Below are 24,025 nucleotides of genomic sequence, written 5' to 3' on the forward strand. Positions count from 1 at the left end.
TCATTGTACTTCTCTGTCTTTGTGTTGTATGATTTTTGCCTTAATTACATAATAATCACAATATATTATTACAGAAGCTTTCAGGTGTTTTTACTTAAAATTTAATAAATTAATCTTTTAAAATGATCATTTATAAATTTTATACAAATTTATGATTATACCAGTATCTGTCAGATTTATATCAACTGAAATAGTATATCTTACTCATTTGTGAATCCATGTTTTTCTTTCAAAGCCACTTACTTACCTGTATTGCAGGTATATTAGTGATTTTTTTTTTTTTTTAAGTTATGGTCTTCGGAGTCATACGATCTAAGGAAGTTATCTATTATAATCACTCTAAGCCTTTTTATCATTTGTAAAATGGGGATTATAATAATATATTCTCCTCATGGATGTTGAGAAGATCAAATAATGTAATTTTGGTGAAGACCTATAAACTCTCAAGTACTATTGTTTATATATATACACATTCATGTTATGTATGTATAACAAAGTACTTCTTATATCTAAACTAACATCATCTTATTTTGAAAGACAAACATGGAGGCCACCAATATATATATATGCATGTATATGTATATAAGGAAGTTAATTATATTTGCCAAATAACTTGGTCTCAAGAAATGTACAAGTCTCAGTACTTAACTGGATGGGTTTTTAAAGGATCCAGATTCCTCAACCCCTATCTTTTTTTTTCTTCTTTCCCATATTTAAAGATGTCACAGCAAATTAACTAAACAATAAATATTTTTATCCCATCAACTCTGAAAATGTAGTGACCTGCTTTCCTTCTTGTAACACATTGCCCTACTAATTAGTAAAACTACTAATACCATATAACATTTGAGAAAGAATTTAAAAACACCAACAACAAAATAATCATAGCCTCAAAAATCCATGTTGAAAACAAAATGCTTCTTGTTTCTTTTGGCCTTAAAGGCGGACTTCACTCATGCAGCTGTCTTTGGAAACACTGGTACTAACACTGCAAGTCATTGTTCCCTGGATGTGGTCATCATTCAAATAGCTGTCTGTATTATATTAATTCACAGCAGTAGTCAATTGATTCTTTCTCAGTTGTCAAGATACACTTAAAATAAGTGTTTGGTTAAAAGAGTAGGTGCTATTTTTTTTTAAATTACAGAGTAATTGTTCTGTTTCACTTTTGCTGTTATGTAAAAAATAAATTTAACTATAAATTCTGAAGATGAGTACTTTTACTGACTTTTCAGAAGACATCTTAATTTAGATGTCATCTTTGAAGCAAATTTTCTTAAGTTCAAGAAGTAGTTCAAAATGTTTGAGAAGCTTATGGCATCAATGATACATTTACCATATATCTTCCCTTCCTCTATTCCTTTGTTAGATTAACAATAATAAACCTAAAAAACAAACAAAAAGCCAAAGCAAAAAACAACAACAACAACAAACAAACCCCAAAACCACAGTAAAACCTAGAAACTAAAAAATGTATAGTTCTTTTTCTTTTATATCCTGTCAACTTAGGGTAGCTGTTTCAAATGCAATTCAGCAAATGACTAATTCCAGCTATCTTCGCAATTTTCCGTGGAATTAGGGTCTCCTTTTATTATTTTGAAAATGTATTGAATGTATTATTGGCTTAGAAATGTTAAAATAAATACACTCTTGCAAAGTGCATATTAATATACTTCCTTTGTTTCTATACTATACTTGTGCCTAAGTGAGACCCAACAAAAGCACCTATCTATTTTGCTGCTTTTAAACATGGTATTAAACTTAGGGACTTGTATATTTAGCACATACTGTATATTTATATAAATAATATAGAATCATAAGTTTTAAAAATGAATTTAGGAAATGACTATTTTTTGTGTATTCCATGATGGCATCTCTTTTTATTTTTTTTCTCTGCCATGATTAAAGTAAGATTGGGAGCAGAATTATCCAAAGATAACACAGTCATTGAATCACTTAAAATTCTCCTCTACTTCACCCTCTTTCACATTGAACCCAGTATGGCTGGGAATGTTTGCTTTGGCCACCTAAGGGGAAAGGATAGAGGAATACTAAAATCCGTGGATCATTTCTCTGAACTACATGGAAACTATCAACATTCTGATCTTGATTTATTGTTATTTCCAAGAAGAATATTTGAAAGCCTCTGACTGGAATCACGAAGCTTAGTTTTTTCTGTTTTATGAGATTTTTTCAACCCCTATTTCCCCCCTTATATAGTTCCAAATTGGTTTTATAAGTATAATTTAACATTTAATGGCTGTAATTTCTGTTTTTGGCAAATATTAAAGTACTTAGTTAACTCTTCCTAATCATGATCAAGATCTTTCAGATTTATTTCACTTGATTGAATGAATTAATTTATTTATTTTACTTCTTTGGCTATGTACCCAGAATCCTTCCAGTAGATGCCCATCTCCTACTTTCAGTTTGTTAAGTTGAAAAAGTGGTCCCCTTCATTTTAAAACAGGTTAGGTTTGGATCCTGTCTCACCTGTGTAGTGAGTTCATAATCTGATTAAGTTAACCTGCATTTCTGTTTCCACATTCCTCTACCGCCACTCAGACCAGCCACGGTCAAGGAGGGCAAGGGAATTGGGTTCTGGATTCTCAAAGTCTTGTAAACTCCAAAATGATGAAAAGACTGTGAAGCCGAGAAAGGAGAAACCCAGACATCCACCGGAGAACTGGGAAGAACTGGAAGAGCATCGCTTATCTGAGAAGTCTCTGTCCTCTAGCTCACGCAAAGTGAGGGATGATCCCCAAATTATCACTGAGCTGTGTGAAAGGAAAGGGTCTGGCCGTGAGAGGCCCCGGAGACCTCCTCTTCCCAAGATCAGCGGTGAAGTGTTTCTGAGCATGGAATCTGATGACCGGGAGGCTAGCAGTAGCCATCGGACTCGGAATTGGGAAAAACATTCCAGACACCAAGACAGGCTTTCCCCGAAGTCTTCTCCAAAAGCAGGGATTCACTGCAAGGAGGCTGCGTATGGGAGGGAGCGTGGGCAAGGGGAGCGCAGAGAGCGGAAGCACAGGCCCAGGACTCCTCCCTTCTCAGAGAGTGAGGAGCAGCTCCACCTCCATGACACAGGTAATAGAGGACATTGTTGCAAGGCCTGGTATTGTGTATACATATAAGCTAATGTCTTTAGTAAGCATCTCCAGCAACCTGTTCTTATGAAATAAACCTGGAGCCAAATTTCACATAACATGTTTCCTTAATCTCAAGTAAGCAGGAAGAAGAAAAATATTGGTGACTTTCCCTTTCTGTCTTCCGAGAGAGTTACCCGGTCCTTCCAGCCCTAGACGGCAGTGGAGGTGCCCTTCCCAGACACAGTTCTTCCCTTGCCAAGATCCTACATCCGAGATTCAGATACCAAAGCAAAGCTCCCGAATTTCTGGTTTTGCTTCAGTGAACCCAGAAGATCTGGTGACACTGCCTTCATAGCATTTGTTTAACTAGAAGACCAGTGGGGCTGGAGGTTCTAGATTTTCTTGCCCTTATCTTTCCCATCTTTAACATGAGAGAGTGGATAGGCAGTCTCTTACGACACTGCTTTGTATATTGGGAGCCTTAACCAGTTTTCATCAGAAGCAGCTGAACTATTTCATAAAAATGCAGATTTTGGGTCTCCCATATATTATCATCTCTGGAGTGTGACCTGGCAATTTGGGCTTGTTTTAGACCTGGAGACAATTGTGTACTTAAAGTTTGAAAATCCTTGCCTTAGGTTCCTTTCTATGCCTAATGTTCTTCAACCCTAACTATAGTAGTTGTTCTGAGGTGCCCATATCAGGTAAGTTCCTGGTGCAGGCCCTTCACTTTATTGCACTTCGCAGGTGTTGCATTCTTTACAAACTGAAGGTGAGACCCTCCTCCAGCAAAAAGGTTATGACTCGCTATATTGCCACACTTGCTCTATCGAGGTGGTCTGGAACCAAATCTGCAATATCTCTAAGGCACACCTGTACTTTTATAGGAATGAAGAGAACATTAGATTTAAGCTTTCCATTTCTGGCACCTCTGAGATTTAACTCTGAAGTCCATCATTGATTCAGTGAAGGTTCTCTCTATTTTTGTCTGGAAACCTTGTGGCTGTAACACTGTAAGTCCTAGCACTGCTCTATCTGGTAGTAGACCATACTTACCTCCCTGGATCTATTTTACTCCTACTGAAGTTTTTTTAGAAATGCAAAGGTTATTGGGAAAGGAGTACCAAGGAGGCATCTGTTGTTGTTTTCTTCTTTAGTGCCTGCTCAGCCAACCTCTACTTCTGATCTGGAAACTGGTTTTGAGGTTGAAGATTCAGGTTGATTTAGCTGTTGCTTCCTATCAGGTTAATCCTATAAGTTGTTAAAGGACTTGGTCAAAAAGAAAATGAAAATTCAGTCCAGCAAGCCGTACTGACACCTGTCACAGATATTCTTGCCTCAGGCTTTGTGTTCGGGGGCTTATGCTTAGATCTGAGCCTCAGAGGGTTAATAACTGAAGGCAAAACTATGGCTATGTAAACAGCAATTGCAAATTAGATATACTTTGAACAGTGAGCTATGGGGAGCATAGAGGAGGAAGTGATATATTCTATCTGGAGTAGGCTTTATGAGTGAGTTATACTATATCCAGATTTAGAAAGACATGTTGGAGTCCTAAAGGTTTGGGGGAGGAGCGGTGATTACACCAACCTCTATATTTTTGATTCTGTGAATCTGACCTTATAAGTGTGCTCCAAGGGCTGGTTAACCTTTATGGCTTTTAGTTATACTTGAGGAATGTTAAACAGGCTGAGGAAGGGTGAAACTGATATAAAGCTGGACACTGAATCACAGACCCGACTACTGGAGGTATAGGTAAATGTTTATTTTTATTTACTTTTTTATTTTGCCAGCACAGGGGTTTAAAAAACAATGTGGCTGGGCAGGTACTAACATGGCTACTAACATAGGTGCTGTGTCTGTCATTTTGTATTCAACTTATTTTACAGATTTTACCCCTCTAGGCTAGGTTTTCCAAATCCTCTGGAATAGGTAAGAGGATTTCATTAAAATATAGTTACTAGGCACAGGTGTCTATTCTTAGTTATTAGCATTAATAACTTCCCTCATAATTAAAAATCAGGAAACTAGCAGGACAACAAATAGCTTGTTCTAAGTAAGCATTTGCAGGACCAGATTTTACAGTCAGTTGAAAAGGGATTGCAAAATAAAATTGCTAAGTTAAATACAAAATTGGTTAACCGTCTCAAGGCCAGGACACCCATACCACCTTTGAGGGTAACTTTTCTATTTAGCTGTTAATATCATGTCAACCTGTTAATTTTCTTCAGGTTAACCTTCAGCCTCTCAGGTTCATAAAATTCTGCACCTTTCTGCTATGACATCCCCCAAGTGTCAGACTGGCTTATTACAAAATATTCTTGCATTATATTAAAGAATCTGTCACCATCATTTTACCTTGTTCCTAGCAGATTTTATTTAAAGGTAAGTTTTATTTTATTTCATTTTATTTTTTTTACTGAGGAAGGGTCTTATGTTCTTATACTGGAGAATCATAAACAGAAAAAAAAACAAAATCAAGCAAAATTAGATTAAGAAATTAATGTGGAACTGTTGAAAGTGAGTTTTCAAAATATGTTTAGGCTATTAAAATGAGGGCAGCCTTTCTGTTAATTTTCTTCAATTAACTGTGCTTTTAAAGCTTTTAAAGCATTCCTGTTTTCTGTAATGATAGCCTTAGATTGCACTGGCTGAAGTTCCGGAAATTATTCTGGGCTATGGAAATTTCTACCAATGAGACATGCAAGTTCCAGTGTATAGCAAGAGAACAAATAAACTGTTTTCCCACTATATATTTGGGACTTAGGGAGATAGCACTTCAAATTCTAACTATTTTTATTGAGGTATAGTTGACATATAACATTATACTAGTTTCAGGTGTACAACATAATGATTTTGTATTTGTATATATTGTGAAATGGTTACTACAGCAAGTCTAGTTAACATCTATCACCATATACAGGTATAATTTTTTGTGAGTATGATGAGAACTTTTAAGATCTGCTCACTTAGCAACTTTCTAATATGCAATACTAGGGACCCAGTGCAGGAATTCATGCACCTTGAAAGGAACTGTGGGTCGCGAGGCTGCAGTGGGCACAGGGGTGGGTCTCCGCCCATCCTCCATGCCCCCGCCCAGCCCCGCCTACCACGGCCCCTTGTCCCCTGTCTGCCAGCAGCCCTGCTCCCACCGCCACTGCTCCCATGTGCTGACAGCACTGGCCCCACTTGCATCTGGTGACAGTGCAGAGCGATTGGGGCCAGCAGCGGGTGTGAGCAGGGCTGGCACCAGCAGCAGATGCAAGTGCCGGGCAGGACCATGGCTCACAGAAGCAAAGAATTTTCAGTAACCACAGAGGCTCACCCCAATGATGGCAACCAGCATCCTGCCCTGGTCTGGTGCCCCAGCTCACCTGCTCCACCATCCTGCCGCCTGCTGCCGATGTCTGGCATGTTCCATGTGCGTCCCCTGATATGCTCATAGCGACTGGTTGTTCGGTTGTACCGCTGTTTGGTCTATTTGCATATTAGCCTTTTATTATAAAGGATAGTATTATTAACTGTAGTCAACATGCTGTATATTACATTTCCATGAGCACATTTTTTCTTTTCTTAGGTTTTACATATAAGTGAAATCATATGGTGTTTGTCTTTATCTGACTTGTATCAGTTAGCATGATGCCCTCAAGGCCTATCTGTGTTGTTGAACATAACAAGATTTCATTTTTTATGGCTAAGTAATATGCCATTGTTTGTTGCCAAAAATGACATTTTGGTCACAGGCTGTATATATGATGATGGTCCTATCAGAATACAATGGAGCTGAAAATTCCCTATTGGCTAGTGACATCATAGCCATCTCAGTGTCAGAGCACAAGGCACCTGTTTGTGGTGATGCTGGTGTAAACAAACCTGAGCTGCCAATCTTATAAAAGTACTAGAGACCTGGTGCACGAAATTTGTGCACTTGCGGGTGGGTCCCAGGATCCCCTGGGGGATGTCTGACTGACAGCTTTAGCGCTGCTGCGGAGGCAGGAGAGGCTCCTGCCACTGCTGCTGCGCTCACCAGCCATGAGCCCTGCTTCTGTCTGAGCGGTGCTCCCCTGTGGGATTGCACTGACCACCAGGGGGCAGCTCCTGTGCTGAGCATCTGTCCCCTGGTGGTCAGTGCGTGTCATAGCAACCGGTCGTTCTGCCGTTCGGTTGATTTGCATGTTAGCCTTTTATTATATAGGATATCACATACAGTTATGTATAGTACATAATACTTGATAATAAACAACTGTTACTGGCTTAATATATCTACTATACTTCTAGCTGTTTTACTTACTAAAAAAAAAAGACTTTTCTGTAAAACAGTATATCCCATTATGCCAGCAACAGCTTCCTACATCTTGTGTTTACTCTATCTTTTGATTGCATCATTTTCTCTAAGATTTTTGATCTCATGTTTTTTTGTACAGTAACATGCTATGCAGGCTTGTAAGCATAGGAGGAATAGGCTATATAGTATAGCCTAGTGTGCAGGTTGTACCATCTAGGTTTGTGTAAGCGTTCTCTATGATGTTCCCACAATGATAAAGCTGCCTACCAATGCATTTCTCAGAACTATCTTCCTTATTAAGCAACACATGAATGTATTCCCCAGCTCCTTTATTCATTTATCCATCCGTGGGCTCTTAGGTTATTTCCATGTCTTAGCTGTTGTAAACAATGCTTTAGTAAACATGGGTGCATATACCTTTTCCAGTTAGTGTTTTCACTTTCTTCAGATAAATATCCAGAATGGGAATTGAGGGATAATATAGTAGTTCTATTTTTAATTTTTCAAGGAACATCCAAATTGGTTTTGATAATGATTGCACTAATTCAGTTTACATCCCACCAACTGTTCATAGTGGTTACCTTTTCTTCACATTCTCACTAACATTTATTTTTATAATAGCCATTTTAACAAGTTTTTTTATTTGTATTTTCCTGTTAATTAGGGATTTTGAACATCTTTTCATATACCTATTGACCATCTGTATGTCTTCTTTGAAAAAATGTCTATTCAGATCCTCTGTCCATTTTTAATCATATGTATATATATATGGTGTTGTATGAGTTCTTTATATATTTTGGAAATTCTCCCTTATTAGCTATGTGATTTTCAAATATTTTCTTCCATTTGGTAGGTTGCCATTGGTTTTGTTAATGGTTTCTTTTGCTGTGTGGAAGCATTTTAGTTTGATTGGTCCCACTTGTTGTTTTTTTCTTTTGTTGCCTTTGCTTTTGGTGTCAAAACCAAAAAATCATCTCCAGGACCGATGTTAAGGATCTGACTGGCTATGTTATGTCTAGGAGTTTTATGGTTTTGGATCTTATGTTTAATTATTTAATCCATTTTGAGTTAATATTTGCATATGGTGGAAGATAGTGGTCCAGTTTCGTTTTTTTGCATGTGGCTGTCTAGTTTTCCTCAACACCATTTATTGAAGAGACTGTTCTTTTCCCATTATATATTTTTGGTTCATTTGTTGCAAATGATCATATGTTAAAAGTTTTTTCTTTTCTTTTCTTTTTTTTCTGGGCTTTCTATTCTGTTCCATTGATCTATGTATCATTCTCTCTTTAACTGCCAAGAGGTTACAGTCTTCTCAAAGTGTCAAGCCAATTAAGACTATTGCATTTGAATACCTTCCAGGTGTCTTTGATAGATATTAAAACATTTTCTCAGTTAATTCCGTGATGTAGAGTAGGAGGCATAATAGTGGAGAAAGTTGAACATATCCCACTATATTGTTTCTTTCACTGGATGGCAAAATTGAAGGGGCAAGGGCTAAGGGTAATCTTTCCTATTGTCCTCAACTAGGCCTTGGGCTGCTCAATGTGTCTTTTTCCTATAGATAGGAATATGATACAGCAATCTACCTTGTCCACTGACTGCCCAATACGAACTTCCTTATATAATTTTATTTATTTTATCTAAAATATTCCTTTCTAACTATGACCACACTAATCATAACTCAGGGAGGTTTATATTCCACTTAAATATGGTCCACTCTTGGGAGTGTGCTACTGTTTTGTGATTGTCCCAAACCACTCAGAAATCTGGATTAAAACCAGGCCCGCCTGCATAAGAGTTAGTAGCTCTAGAAACGATGGGAAGTTGAAGTGGATTCTCTTCTGGGTAGTCATGTACTAATTGGCCTGAAGCTAAGAAAACCATGTTTAATAGTCTTATTTTGTGTGGGAAGGGCAGATGAGTCTGTGGCTTTAGGATTTACCGCAAAGCTAGGTTCAAAGCTCTACTAAGAAAGGCTTCACCAGAAAACTTAAACTCTGTTCATCAGCCCAGAATTTAGTTGTATTTTCTTGTCTTTCCTTTTTTCTTTTTTTGTTTAAAGCAAGCAAATCAAATGTGGTGAGGCATTTTGCTAAAAGCCATTTTAATGTGTGGTTATTTTGATGGAGATAACACACTAAACTGGTAGTTCTAATGCTAATTGCAAATAATCAACTCTTAAAGATTTTTAAAAACCAAAATACTAAAGGCAAGATCTCTCCAGGCTACTTAAATTGGAATCCCTGGGATTTGGGTCAAGTTTTTTTGTGTTTTTCTTTAAAGCACCACAAGTGAATCTAGTATACAGCCATGGTTGAGAACCACTGATATAAAGAAATAGACAGGAGTGACTTTTCTTTCTCCCATCTGCAATCCATTTACTGAAGTCGCTATTTCAGATAGTTAATCTCATTCACTGCATTCAACATTTTTATTATTTCTGAGTATAATGTATTCACATTGTTGAATAGTTGTAATTTAGAGAGGGTACAAAGAAGGAAATAGCCACAATTTTGAAATGACCATTAGCATTTATCAGTCTATTAAAAGTTATAAAACGAATGTATGTGGCATTTAAAATTTCAAAATAAAAAGCCAAAATCCCCCCTCATCCCTGCCTGTTCCTTTCTCAGAGGAGTAAAACTCTAGAGTCATTGTGGTCTGTTTTCTTTATGTTATACCCTCCATAAAATTTCACAACAACAGTAAACTGATCAGAACTATAGGGAAGATAGGAGAAGCAAGTGGGCTTGTTGGCAATCAGAGCAGAAGCCACAGCAGGACCACTGGGTGCTAAAAGATACTCGGTCACATAACTCCCCTGGGATGCTGTTCTAGTCTCTTGGAGGGAAGGTGTGCAAGGCTGAAGCAAATAGAAGGAAGTCTCTTATTTCCTCCAGTCTTGACAGCTTAGCCTCTTTAAAACCTCAGCTCTGTACCTTTCTTTCCTCTGAACTCTATTTATTTCATTGATTTACCCTTTTTTTAAATTTAAGATTTTTTTAAAATATATTTTTATTGACTTCAGAGAGGAAGGGAGTGGGAGGGGGAGATAGAAACATCAATGATGAGAGAGAATCATCAATCGGCTGCCTCCTGCATGCCCCCCATTGGGAATTGAACCCGCAACCCAGGCATGTGCCCTTGACCGGATTTGAACCTGGAACCCTTCAGTCCGCAGTCCAACGCTCTATCTGCTTAGCCAAACTGCCTAGGGCCCCCCCCTTTTTTTTTTTTAACTTTCTGTTTTGCAAAAGCCTCACAGTCTCTAGCCTAATAGCCTGATTTCCTGTTCTTGAAGAAACTGTGAGAGGGGAGGTTTTACCAGGAAGGGTTGGGTGGGTAACTTTAAGTGTGTGGATTGTCTGTATCACCACTTCCATGTTCTAGGGGAAAAATTATTTCCAGTGCACCCTGCACTGAATTTTGGAGTGGCAGCAGTATTGTCAGTGTTAGATAGCAAAGAAAGGTAACTTTAAGGTAAAGGTGGTGTTTTTTTGTTTGTTTTTACCATAAATTTTGCAACTATTTAGAAAACAAACTTGGTTGCCTTACTGTATTGAGTTTTTTCTAGGAATGAAGCCAAGGGCAATGAAAGAATCAGTTTCTACTCCGTCGAGAGTGACCCCCAGAAATCAGGAATGGTATGATGCTGAAATTGCCAGAAAACTGCAGGAAGAAGAAATTTTGGTGAGCAAATTTTAATGCAGAAGTTCAGGTGAATAAAGGTTTTTTGTGAATTGAGTCATTCTTGAGATTATATAATATGCATTATAGCCCTTTATCAGTTAAGGAGCTAATACCCTTTTTTTTATTGGTGGGAAAATCAAAAAACAGGATTAGAGTATGTAGTTTTATTTACTGAGCAAGTGTTAGCAATAGAATTCTATATACATATCTCTCCATTATTGAGTTCTGATAATTCTCTAAGAATCTGCTACAGAATTTGGTTAAAAATAGACCCCGCTTTAACTGGCAATTATATACCAACCCTTATCAACTTGAAAGGTGTTAATCACAACTAGTTTTAAATACCAGTTAATTTTTATGTAGGATTTAAAAAAATGGACAGCATAGAATCCAATTAAATTTTTTGTTTGTATTTTCTGTACTATAGGCTACGCAGGTGGATCTGAGAGCAGCTCAAGTGGCCCAGGATGAGGTGAGTTCATGTTAGTTAATGACTTTGTTTAGCCAATATTCTTTGGAAAGTAATTTTCTACCTGCAACTCTGTAATCAATGACAATATGGACTCAATTTGTTTAGGAAATTGCTAGACTTTTAATGGCTGAAGAAAAGAAAGCTTACAAGAAAGCCAAGGAGAAATCGTCATTGGACAAACGAAAACATGACCCTGATTGGAAGGTAGGGTCTGTTTTTTGTCTGTTTGTTTTTTTAAATGACAAGTTAAATTAGAACTGTGAAGGGGACTCTGCTTTTAGGGTAAGCTCTGCAAATATATTTAGGTAAACAAATTATCTGTATCACATGTGAATCTGACTTGTGAAAGTTATTTTACTATAAAAAATCATACTAAATTCTTGAAAGTAACTATTTAAAAGCTACTGCTAAGATTGAAAAACTCATTTCATTCATTTTAAGACCAACCGAAGTGTGAGTGCCCTCTGGTCATGAGCAATCTTAGTTTTACTATACTTACCTTACAGGAGAGCATAGTGTTTTCATGTGCTTTCAGATGGCCTTTTCTTCCTCTCTGTTCTTTCCCTATCTATATATATAAAAGCCTAAGTGACCATTACAACCAGTCACTATGACGTGCACTGACCACCAGGGGGTAGACAATCAACACAGGAGCTGCCCTCTGGTGGTCAGTGCACTCCCACAACAGGAGCGCTGCTCAGCCAGAAGCTGGGCTTACGACTGTTGAGCAAAGCTGCAGCAGCAGGAGCATCTTCCACCTCTGCAGCAGCTCTACCAAGAGGTGGCAGCAGACGCAGCTGGGCCAGGATGAACGGGAGCAGCACAGCAGCGCCAACTTGGGCTCCTACCTGGCCGCCTGCTGCTTCACATACTGCTACATCCCTCGGGGGAGGTCGGATTTCCTCTGAGGGATCCCAGATTTCGAGAGGGCACAGGCTAGGCTGAGGGGCCCCATTGGTGCACAAATCCATGCACCAGGCCTCTAGTGTACTAATATTGTTCTTCATCTCTGGTTATGTACCCACAGGGGCCTGGTGCACAAAATTCGTGCACTGGGGGGGGGGAATCCCTCAGCCCAACCTGCCCCCCCTCACATACTGGGAGCCCTCAGGGGATGTCTTACTGACGGCTTAGGCCCACTCCCTGCTCCCCTTGGGGAGCAGGCCTAAGCCGCAGTCTGGCCTTTCTTTGTGGGAGGTGACCGGGCTGATCAGGGGAAGGCACCAGCCCCATCACTCCACTGCTGCAGCCACTGCCAGTCACCACAGCCACCAAGGTGTTTTCATCAACACGGACTCCAGTCCCTTCACCATGAAAAAATGACAACTTTCTTTAGGCATTTTCAAGATGTGTCTTTCATAGGATATGACTTTTCTTTTTTCTTTTCTTCCCTTCCCTTCCCTTCCCTTCCCTTCCCTTCCCTTCCCTTCCCTTCCCTTCCCTTCCCTTCCCTTCCCTTCCCTTCCCTTCCCTTCCCTTCCCTTCCCTTCCCTTCCCTTCCCTTCCCTTCCCTTCCCTTCCCTTCCCTTCCCTTCCCTTCCCTTCCCTTCCCTTCCCTTCCCTTCCCTTCCCTTCCCTTCCCTTCCCTTCCCTTCCCTTCCCTTCCCTTCCCTTCCCTTCCCTTCCCTTCCCTTCCCTTCCCTTCCCTTCCCTTCCCTTCCCTTCCCTTCCCTTCCCTTCCCTTCCCTTCCCTTCCCTTCCCTTCCCTTCCCTTCCCTTCCCTTCCCTTCCCTTCCCTTCCCTTCCCTTCCCTTCCCTTCCCTTCCCTTCCCTTCCCTTCCCTTCCCTTCCCTTCCCTTCCCTTCCCTTCCCTTCCCTTCCCTTCCCTTCCCTTCCCTTCCCTTCCCTTCCCTTCCCTTCCCTTCCCTTCCCTTCCCTTCCCTTCCCTTCCCTTCCCTTCCCTTCCCTTCCCTTCCCTTCCCTTCCCTTCCCTTCCCTTCCCTTCCCTTCCCTTCCCTTCCCTTCCCTTCCCTTCCCTTCCCTTCCCTTCCCTTCCCTTCCCTTCCCTTCCCTTCCCTTCCCTCTTTTCTTTCTTCTTTTTTATCCTCACTTCAGGATATGTTTCCATTGATTTTTAGAGAATGTGGAAGAGAAAGGGAAAGACAGAAACATCAAAGTAAGAGGAACACTTTGATTGGTTGCCTCCTGCATGAGCCCTGACCTGGGCCCCGGCCAGGGAGGAGCCTGCAACCTAGGTACATGCCCTCGGTTAGAATTGAGCCCAGACCCTGCGGTGGGCAGGCCGAGGCATTATCCACTGAGCCAAACTGGCTAGGGCAGGATAGGACATTTCTTAGCCCTCCAGCAGCGGACCTTCATTTTTTTCTCCAGGAGTGTGGTGGAAAAACCCTAGGTCACCTTTTTGGATTCTTATTATCCAAGTTACTAAGAATATTACCAGTGGCATACAGGGAGCTTAGACAATGAGCGGTCAGAAAAGGTGTTTCCTTTGTAGTTCACACTGATCACCGCTCGGCCCCTGCCCAGGCCTAAAGCCTCTGGCCAAGGCTTTAGGCCTGGGCAGGGGACCCCAGCTCCCTCCGATGGTCAGCTCCAGTGGCCAGCTCTGATGGCTGGCTGCCTGCGGCTCTGATGGCCAGCTCTGCCCCTGCCCAGGCCTAAAGCCTCTGGCTGAGACTTTAGGCCTGGGCAGGGTTCCCCTGGCTCTGATTGCAGGCTTGGCCCTGCCCAGGAGCCCCCTGGCTCAGGCCCTTCCTAGTCTGCTCAGGGCCCACAGGGGGCCTACCTCGGAGTGACCTGGGTGCCGATGATGTTCCCGGGACCCAGGCTGCTGGGCGCCTTTGTATGCAAATTAACCGCCATCTTTGTTGGGTTAATTTGCATACACATTCAATTGGCTGGTGGGCATAGTGGAGTGACACCAATTTGCATGTTTCTCTTTTATTAGTATAGATTGTTTCCCTTCCTCTGATGACAGACATCACCAGCAATCATTGCTTATGTCACAGTGCAAGAACTGCCTAGCATGCGCTTGAGCTGTTACCTTCCCATTGTTAATTCAAAATAGGAGGCAAAATAGTCAGTGACCTCAGTTCATCCTATTATAAAGTAATCTAATTGTTGTATATGGTGGTTGCAAATTCAATTTAATGGATTTTACAAATTAGTTACTGTGTGCAAAGCATCCTTTTGGACTTAGAGGGAAAGACAGAGTCATATATTTCCTCATGATAATGTAGAATGTGGACAGGGAGACAGTCTATAGACAGCTAACAAATACAAGGTCATGCTGGCTGATGAGAGCATAATGGAAGAACAGAGGAGGTGGGAGAGAGTTCATTTGGTAAAGTCTTTCTAGGGAGGGAGTTTGTACTAGACAGAAGGATGCAGTGAGGGTACTAGTGAGGGTATCCACCTGTTCTCTCTAACAAATTCCTCCCCTGGATCTCCAGTCCTGTCTGATTCTTGACCTTGAGGAAAAGAAGATATAGAAAACATGGTAATAATACTACTTTATTTCCTGTTGCTGAATTACCCAGTTGTCAGTCTAAAAGCAAGTGAAAGGATTATTCCATGTTAATTATTTATATTCATTTCCCTTTTTACCCTCTTTGTAATTCAGGATTTTTCCTAACTTATTTCATTTTTAGTAGAAAGCTTCCCACATGCTTCTCCATTAATTAAGCCACAAAAAATTTCCCAGGAGTTATTCCATTTCTTTGTTAACCTGACTGTGAAGGAGTAGGTATTATTAAGGATTATTAATCAGGAAAGTAAGAGGCAGGCCACATTTCTATCAAGTATCAGAACTTCTGTGCTGTCTAGATTTTTTAACTGTCGCTGATACAGTTTTACTCCTGGGAAAAATGCCATGAAATGGGCCTTCATTTTCTGGTTTGGAAATCTCATCCCTAAGTCAGGTGTTCAGAAATAAGGGTAGGAGCACAAACCCGCCAGTTCTTTTCAGCTGCTGTGCAGCTGTTCTGTTAATAATGGGTGGCCAGGCACAGCCGTAGGGGAGCATGTTCATCTGAGGTTAGTTAGCCCACTCACCTGACTACACTGACAGCCTCCAACATACCTCCTTTATAACTTCTTTGAAAATCTCTGAGTGATTGTATTTAAAAATATTTTATGTTCTTCAATTGAATGTAAGTAACCTGAAATCATTAAAGGAGAGTAGTGTGGCATAATTTAGATATTATCTAAACCTAACCTTTTTCTTTCTTTGTTTACTGGATGTGTTCTTCTTTTTCTTTCTTTTTTATAGGCCAAAACAGCTAAATCACACTCAAAGACAAAAGACAGTGATGAACCTCATCGCTCTAAGAATGACAGGCCTGCACGGTAAGTTGATACCTACAGCAGAGAGTGAGGACTTTTCCGAGAGTGAGATGCTGTTGCCTGAGGGGCGTGTTTGTTCTTTGGGGAGGAGATCCAGGCTTCTGCCATTGAGGTGATATCAAGTCTTTCAGGGTATTCTCAAACTTTTGTTTCCAGTCTTTTAAATTAGGTTTGAACAAGTCAAATCAGAAAGACAGGGAATTTCACCAAAGCTGGGGCATAGAAAGGAAGGATGTGCTTTTTGTTAGGACCAGTTCTTGCCTCTGTCATCACTGAACTGATGCCCTCAGCTAAGAAGAGACGAGGTTAAACTGTTTCCTAAAATCTCAGGTTTTAATTTTTTTCTGAGGTTCATGATCACATTGGTGGGGTCCTGACATTTACACATGCTTAAATTCATTTTTGTGTGAGTCTCAGCATCCTAGGCAAATACTCCTTGAGTCATTGCAGACTGTTCTAAATCCCACCAGGTCAAATGACTGTGGCTGTGGGATGTGTACTTTCTGACTCCTCTCAAGCAGTCTTAGGTCAGAATAATGGAGCAGCTGCTGTCTTTCCACCTCAAGTTGTCAGCCTCTAGGTCTCTGGGGAAGCAACCTTTTCTTTTTTCTTCATTGCTTTCTGTTGGCTTTTCAAAAGAAAACATGATTGGAATAGGAGTAGAGAACATCCTATCTAATAAAGAGGGAATATGCTAATTGACACACACACCATTGCAAAGATGGGGGCGCCCACAGCCAATAAGGAGGGAATATGCTAATTGACTGCCATGCTCTCAAAGATGGCAGCGCCCACAGCCACAAGATGGCGGAACCCAGTCTCCTCAGCCTCACCTTGCCACACACCTGCCTCCAGAGTTCCCCAGTCCCCTCAGCCCCCCAGCCTCCCAGGGTCGGCCCGAGGTGTAGGCAAGCCTCAGATGTTGGCTGGCCAGAAACCCAGGGCCGCTCAAGGCTCAGGTAACCAGGGCCGGCCGAGGCTTGCGCTGCCGGCAGTGGCAGCAGCAGAGGTGTGATGGGCATTGTCTTCCCCTGATCACTGGGTTGCCTCCGCCCCTGAGGGTTCCTGGACTGTGAGAGGGGGCAGGCCAGGCTGAGGGACACCCCCTCCAGTGCATGAATTTTCATGCACCGGGCCTCTTGTGAAATATAAAAAGACAATAACACTAAGTGTGACATTTTGAGAACTCTTAATTATTAGAACCTTGAATTTTGGTCCGATTTCTAATAATATATTTATTTTTAAAACATAAGATTTATTACACTGAAAACATACACTGTTGTTGCCATTTATTGCCCACAAACTGCTCAGCTAGTTTCCTTAAAGTGAATGTATTTAGTGATCTTTAAAACCCATCCTCTGTTTTTAAACTCAAGGCCTTCAAAAGATAAATACCCTTTAGAAAATTTTATCAGGTTTGTAAAGCTCTTAGTGCAACAGTGGTGTAGTTTATCTAATCACACAAAATAAGTTATTCTTGTAGCTTTTAGTTAAGCACATGCCAAACAATTTTTAAAGCAGATTTTAGTACTACATGGTTTAGTTTTATTTACATCCCTAAAATATCCAATAAAATAACAGCTAACTAATCTGTTCTCAGTAGGTCCTTAGATGTGGGTTATGCTTTTTTCAGTCAAGTGAATTAAAATCTTTAGGATTATTTTGCCATCTTGAAAGTCCATGGGCTCTTTAAAACAGTAATATCTTTATAGCAGATAATGTAGAACAATCGGGAATGGCCATTAAGAAGGTTTATTAAAGTTGAAAACAACTTTTTGGAATGTAATAGACACTCTTAAAAATATTTGGCATATTGTAAGAATAAATAATCAAATGAACATGTATTAAAAATGGCTTTTTTATTTTTTTAATTTTTATTGATTAAGGTATTACAAATGTGTCTTTATCCCCCCCATTGTCCCCTCATCCCCCCCCCCCCGAGTCCTGTCCTCACCCTTATCCCCTGTTGTCTGTGTCCATTGGTTAGGCTTATATGCATGCATATAAGTCCTTTAGTTCATCTCTTCCCCTTACCCCCACCCTCCCCTACCTTCCCTCTGAGGTTTGAGCATCTGATAGAAAAATGGCTCTTATAAATAAGTGAAAAGTTACATAAGACTAATCAAACTGAAATCTTATTTGACCAGAGAGGAACATTTATCTTTAAATATCATTTACACAAAGATTATATATATATGACAAAACAAAAATGAAGGATTTTATGTAACCTGTATGTTCCCAGTTAAAAATTAAAGCCTGTTATTTTGGTGCTGTCTGTGCAACTAATATCAGAGTGTATGCTTTCTGGTTAGAATCTATGTATTCCTCTTTCAAAATTAATGGTATTCCTGGCCGGGTTCCTCAGTTGGTTCAGGTGTTGTCCTGTACACCAAGAAGTTTCAGGTTTGATGCCCAGTTGAGGCGCATACAGGAGGCAACCGATTGATGTTTCTCTTTCATATTGATCTCCCTCACACCTCCTCCCTCCCTCCCTTCCTCCCTCCCTTTCCCTTTTTCTCTCTCTAAAATCAATAAAAATATGTCCTCAGGTGTGGATTAAAAAAAAAAATAGTCATAGTAGAAAAGTTTAGCCATTTGTATAGAAAGAAATGGTTTCCATGATTGAAAAATGTGGATCTGCCTAGGTCAAGATGTTTACTTCAGTGCAGCAATGATAGTAGCAGAGGGGATGCAGAGTCTCAGAGCTTGCAGCATTTATGCTCAAAAGTCAATTTCTTTGTCTAAGATTTTCTACTCTTTCTAAAGAAATAGGGAACCAGTTGGCAATCTGAATGAATTATACCACTTTTAATTGGAAAAAGTTTCAACCCAAGTTCCAAATTCTCTTAACTATAGCATTTTATAGTAGTAGTACTACTTGGTATTTTATTTTTCTTGTAGTTTTGAATGAAGACACAGCCACTAATACAAACCTCTGTGGCAGAGCATAGTATGGTGGTTAAGAGCACTGATTTTGAAGTCCATGTGAGTTTGAGCCCTGTCTCTGCCACTTAACAATTGTGTGAACTTGGACAGATCACTTACCTCATCTTATCTAATCTGACTCTAAAATATGTGTATGATAGCTACTATGCAGGCTTAGCTTGAAAGTTAATTAATTGAGATATATTCATATAAAATTTATAGTGGAGTCCTTACTATATATATAAGTTTACATCCCTTGCTGACCTCTTGTAGATACTGAATATACAGGCGAGGCCTACCGCTTGGGGACAGGGTGAGAAATTTGAAAACACTTGCGTTTATTTTTATATGACAGAGACCATTGTACCTAACTAACTGTAACTTTCCAAACTTCAGACTACTTATGCCTTCCAGATCGTATATTTAGTTCACAAAACATCCTACAACATGGTTATATGTTGACAGATCTTAACCTTATGTGGTTTCATGATTTAATGCAACATTTGAGTATACCTTTGGGAAACAATGGAAAATAAGAGTTTCTATTCTTCATCTTCATTAAGGCCAAATGTTTTCAGAAATCTGTGTTACATGATTAAAATAATAAAAAGTTTAGAACAGTACAAATTTTCCAATGTTTTTTCCAATGTTTTCTTTTGACTTGAAACGTTGACAATATATGACTGCCTTTTCCTTCTCTAAGCTCTACTTTGCCACCTAGTGGATTAAATAATTTTGCAGTAATTTTTGTGTGTTAAAACAATGTCCCTTCTCTTCCTCTCTCCTCGGTCCTTCCTTATCTTTCTTTATTACTTTCTTCATTTCTATTCTTTTCTGTCTTCCTCTTTTTCTTCGTAAAACCTACCAAAACAAAGTAAATTTTTCATTAGGGACAGTGGTCACATCACATTAATCTTTGTTTCTCTAGTTCTTAGCACAATGCTTCACACATATTGGGTATTCAAAAATATGCATTTTTATTGAACTATGTGCATAAAAATAAAGGAACAATAAGATAAAATAATTTATCCAAGGTCATGCAACTGGCCAGGAACTAAAGCGAGAATTCTCAAACATTCTGACTTTGCATTTGTACCGAAAATGTTTTTACCATGTGATCCAATGAGCAGTAGAATTGTAGTCACCAGCACTTAGAATATGTCTAAATTCAGACCTCCCTCCAGGCCGCCACCACCTACCATGACAGATGCTGAGGATTTGGATTACACTTATTCCACACGTCATTTCTCAAAATCAGAGTCCTCTCATAAAGGTAAGAAAAATATATATGGTCAAGTGTAGGATCTTTTTAAGTAATCCTTGTGGTATGGTGGAAAAATCAAATGCTGGATTATAGATCACTAGAGTGGAAAAATTAGTTCTCCTTCCTCTCCGCAGAGCATTATAATATTCTTCATTTAGTAAAGATAATTTTTAAAAATACAGAAACAAAACACCTTAAATTGAATGCAAGATTTCCTTATGTATTTCCATTCTCCTGCAGAGAGATTTCATTGCTTTCATTAGATTCTAAAGGGTAACGGTGGCCACAATTTAGATTTCCTGGGATTTTTGTGTTTTAGCTTTTATTCCCATCTGCCCAAAACTCTAGTTATTGGAGTTAAAAGTACACACATGTATACACACAGAACATAAAACACTTATGCAAAAGAAAAATGGGACAAAGAAAATGAGGAAAGAATATGAGATTTAAGTTGGACCAGATCTTTAAAATGAAAGGAATGGTTGAAATGGTTGAATGTAGTTCTTTAAAGCATATGCATTCACTAAAGTATACTTTTAAGATAGTCTAAAATGAGATAATGAAGTACTTTCTTACATTAATTTCCTCATCTAAAAATGGAGGTGATTTTAATAGTATCTGTGTTGTTAGAGTCATATAAGTAAAATATCTGAAAGCAGATTGCAGTTGACTTGCTAGATATTGATGTTTATTATTTCTTATGGTTTCTTCAAAGATTTATTAGGTAATGTTTTTATTATCCTTTTCCAGATCTAACTTTCCCAAATATCTTTAACTTTTTTTTTTTTTGCAGTCATTACAAAATACCAATGTATAGGTGCCACTCCAAACCAATTACGCAAGAATTTCAAGGGGAGGGAGGTTGCTGGTCATTGGTATTTTTTAAAGCTCTTTTGCCCCCAACCGCTCCATTATGATAATCATCTAATGTTGAAAATAAGACAAAAGACATTATTTAAAAGGTGGGATTAGTTGGACTTTATCAAAACAACCTATAAATTACAATTCCCATTCTTTGGTGGCCTTTTTTCCATCCTTAGTTTAATGGGAAGTAGCTAATGATTTGGTGGCCTTTTTACCATCCTTGGTTTAATGGGAAGTAGCTAATGATTTCTTTTTTCCTTAAACTATAAACCTGCATTACTTTTAAGGGGTATCTTTCTGTTCTCGACATATATTTAGTACATAATATTAAAATAATACATTGATTCTTTTTTTAAAAGAATATTTTTATTGATTTCAGAGAGGAAGGGAGAGGGAGACAGAAAATGTCAATGATCAATGATGAGAGAAAAACATTGATCAGCTGCCTCCTGCATTTGCCCCACACTGGGGATCAAGACTGCAACCTGACTATGAATAGAACCATGACCTCCGGGTTCATAGGTTGACTCTCAACTACGGAGCCACATGGGCTGGGCTACCACATTGATTCCTTATGTAAATATTTTGTAATCAAGAACAAAGAAAATATGATTCACTTGAAATACATATAAATAAAGATAAATAATTATGCTTAAGCAGGGAGAAAAACTGAGTTTCAAGGTTTATATTTTTTTATTTTTAAAATTATTTTTAATTATAGTTGACATACAATGCTATATTAGTACCAGGGGTACTACATAGTGATTAGACATTTATTTAACTTACCAAGTGATCACCTTAATAAGTATAGTTCCCATGTGACAATATGAATAGTTATTAAAATATTATTGACTATATTTCCTGTACTGTACTTTAATCCTTGTGACTATTTTTTATAATTGCCAACTTGTACATCTTAATCCCTTTACCTTTTTCACCCAATCTCTCAACCTCCTCCCATCTTGCAATCATCTATTTGTTCTCTGGATCTCTGAGTTTGTTTCTGCTTTACTTTGTTTTTTAGATTCCACATATAAGTGAAATCATATAGTATTTGTTTCACTCTGTCAGATTTATTTCACTTAGTATAATACCCTCTAGGGCCACCCATGTTGTCCCAAATGGCGAGATTTCTTATTGAATTGTATGTATGTACTACAGCTTTTTAATCTACTTGCCTATAAATGTACACTTTGGTTGCTTTCATATCTTGACTATTGTAAATAATGCTGCAGTGAATATAGGGTTATGTATATTTTTTCAAATTGATGGTTTGGTTTCTTTGGGTAAATACCCCAAAGCGGAATTGCTCCATCTGTGGTAATTAACTTTTTGAGGAATCTCCATGTCATTTTCCATAGTGGCTGCACCAATCTTCATTCCCACCAACAATGCATGAGGGTTCTCTTTTCTTCCCCTCTTCGCCAACACTTGTTTGATGATTTATTGATGATAGCTATTCTAACAGGTATATGAGGTGATATCTCATTGTGGTTTTAAATTGCACTTCTCTTATGATTAATGATGTTGAGCATCTTTTCAGATGTCTATTGGCCATCTGAATGATCTCTTTGGAGAAGTGTCTGTTCAGGTCCTCTGCCCATTTTTAAATTGTATTATTTGTTTTCATGGTGTTAAGTTGTTTGACTTTCTTATTATATATTTTGGATGTTAACCCCGTACGAGATGTATCATTGCAAAGATTTTCTCTTCATTCAGTAGGTTGTCTTTTTCTTTTTGTTGATGGTTTCCTTCATTGTGCAAAACCTATTTACTTTGATGTAGTCCCATTTTTTTATTTTTTTTTATTTTGTTTCCTTTGCTTAAGGACACATATCCAAAACTATATATATATATATATATATATATATATATATATATATATATATATACACACACATATATGTATATATATATGTGTGTGTATATATATATATATACACATATATGTATATATATGTGTGTATATATATATATATATATATAGAGAGAGAGAGAGAGAGAGAGAGAGAGCGAGAGAGAGAGAGCGCTAAGAAGGATATCAAAGAGTTTACTGCCTATGTTTCTTTTAGGAGTTTTATGGTCTCTAGTCTTTACATTTAAATCATCAATCCATTTTGAAGTTATTCTTGTATATGGTGTAAGAAAGTGATGTTGTTTCATTCTTTTTCATTTATCTGTCCAATTCTCCCAACACTGTTTATTGAAGAGACTGTCTTTATCCCAGTGTATATCCTTGCCTCTATTGTTATAGAGGAATTGACCCATATAGCCATGGATTTATTTCTAGGGTCTCTATTCTGTTACATTGATCCATACGTCTGTTTTTATGCAGTACCATAATGTTTTGATTACTATAGCCCTGTAATATAGTTTGATATCTGGTAGTATGCTACCTCTAACTTTGTTCTTTTTCTCTAAGAGTTTGCTGTGGCTATTTGGGGTATTTTGGGGTTCCGTATAAATTTTAGTATTCTTTGATTTAGTTCTGTGAAAAATGCCATTGGTATTTTGATAGGGATTGCATTGAATCTGTAAATTGCTTAGTTTATTTTTATTTTTTCCATAAACCTATGTTTATTGATTGCACAATGGTAAATCACTGAGCAATGAATCAAATCCTAAGAATGACATTATAACATTATTAAATTATCTATAAAAATTACTTATTTAAACTACTGTGGTTTTTTATAAGATACTGTTGCAGATCAAATATATTCACATTTTTTTTTCTTTTTCCCCCCTTGACCTCTCCCTGCCCACCCTCATCTCCTTGCTTATTTTCAAAGATTTTTCTTAATGTTGTTTCTTCTTTTTTTCTCTCTTCCCCAGGTTTCCATTATAAGCAGTAAAAACCTACGAATCTGCCTTGAAAACGGACTCACTGTAGCAAATATTACTGGATGATGCAGAATGCATTCCACATTTATTTTTTCTTCCTATGTTTGTACTCCTGGGATTTATCCTCAAGGGTTTTTTTGACCATAAATAATTTTAATGCATTTAAAATGTTTTGGTTATTTCTGATCACTTGGGCAGTACAAGAAAATCTAGCTTCTGAATATTGACCACCTCTACACTGCTTATACCTCCATGGATACACTGTCTAAGAGATCTATAAAATG

At 38.6% G+C, this 24,025-nt stretch overlaps 1 protein-coding gene across 1 annotated transcript; it reads left to right on the top strand.

Moving 5' to 3' along the window:
- Positions 1-2,506: 2,506 nt before the first annotated feature.
- Positions 2,507-22,743, top strand: CCDC50 (coiled-coil domain containing 50). Its single transcript, XM_059687387.1, has 7 exons — positions 2,507-3,090; positions 10,955-11,070; positions 11,498-11,542; positions 11,648-11,746; positions 15,774-15,850; positions 19,945-20,045; positions 22,262-22,743. Exons 1-7 carry the CDS (start codon positions 2,859-2,861, stop codon positions 22,297-22,299), a joined length of 708 nt encoding a protein of 235 aa, XP_059543370.1. The 5' UTR covers positions 2,507-2,858; the 3' UTR covers positions 22,300-22,743.
- Positions 22,744-24,025: the final 1,282 nt, after the last annotated feature.

The sequence above is a fragment of the Myotis daubentonii genome, chromosome 3 (genome assembly GCF_963259705.1).
Source record: "Myotis daubentonii chromosome 3, mMyoDau2.1, whole genome shotgun sequence".
NCBI classification, from domain to species: domain Eukaryota; kingdom Metazoa; phylum Chordata; class Mammalia; order Chiroptera; family Vespertilionidae; genus Myotis; species Myotis daubentonii.

Coding starts and splice junctions, on each gene's coding strand:
- CCDC50 (XM_059687387.1), top strand. CDS start 2,859: ATGGAATCTGATGACCGGGAGGCTAGCAGTAGCCATCGGACTCGGAAT. Junction 11,543..11,647: donor CTCAAGTGGCCCAGGATGAG/GTGAGTTCATGT, acceptor CAATTTGTTTAG/GAAATTGCTAGACTTTTAAT. Junction 11,747..15,773: donor AACATGACCCTGATTGGAAG/GTAGGGTCTGTT, acceptor TCTTTTTTATAG/GCCAAAACAGCTAAATCACA.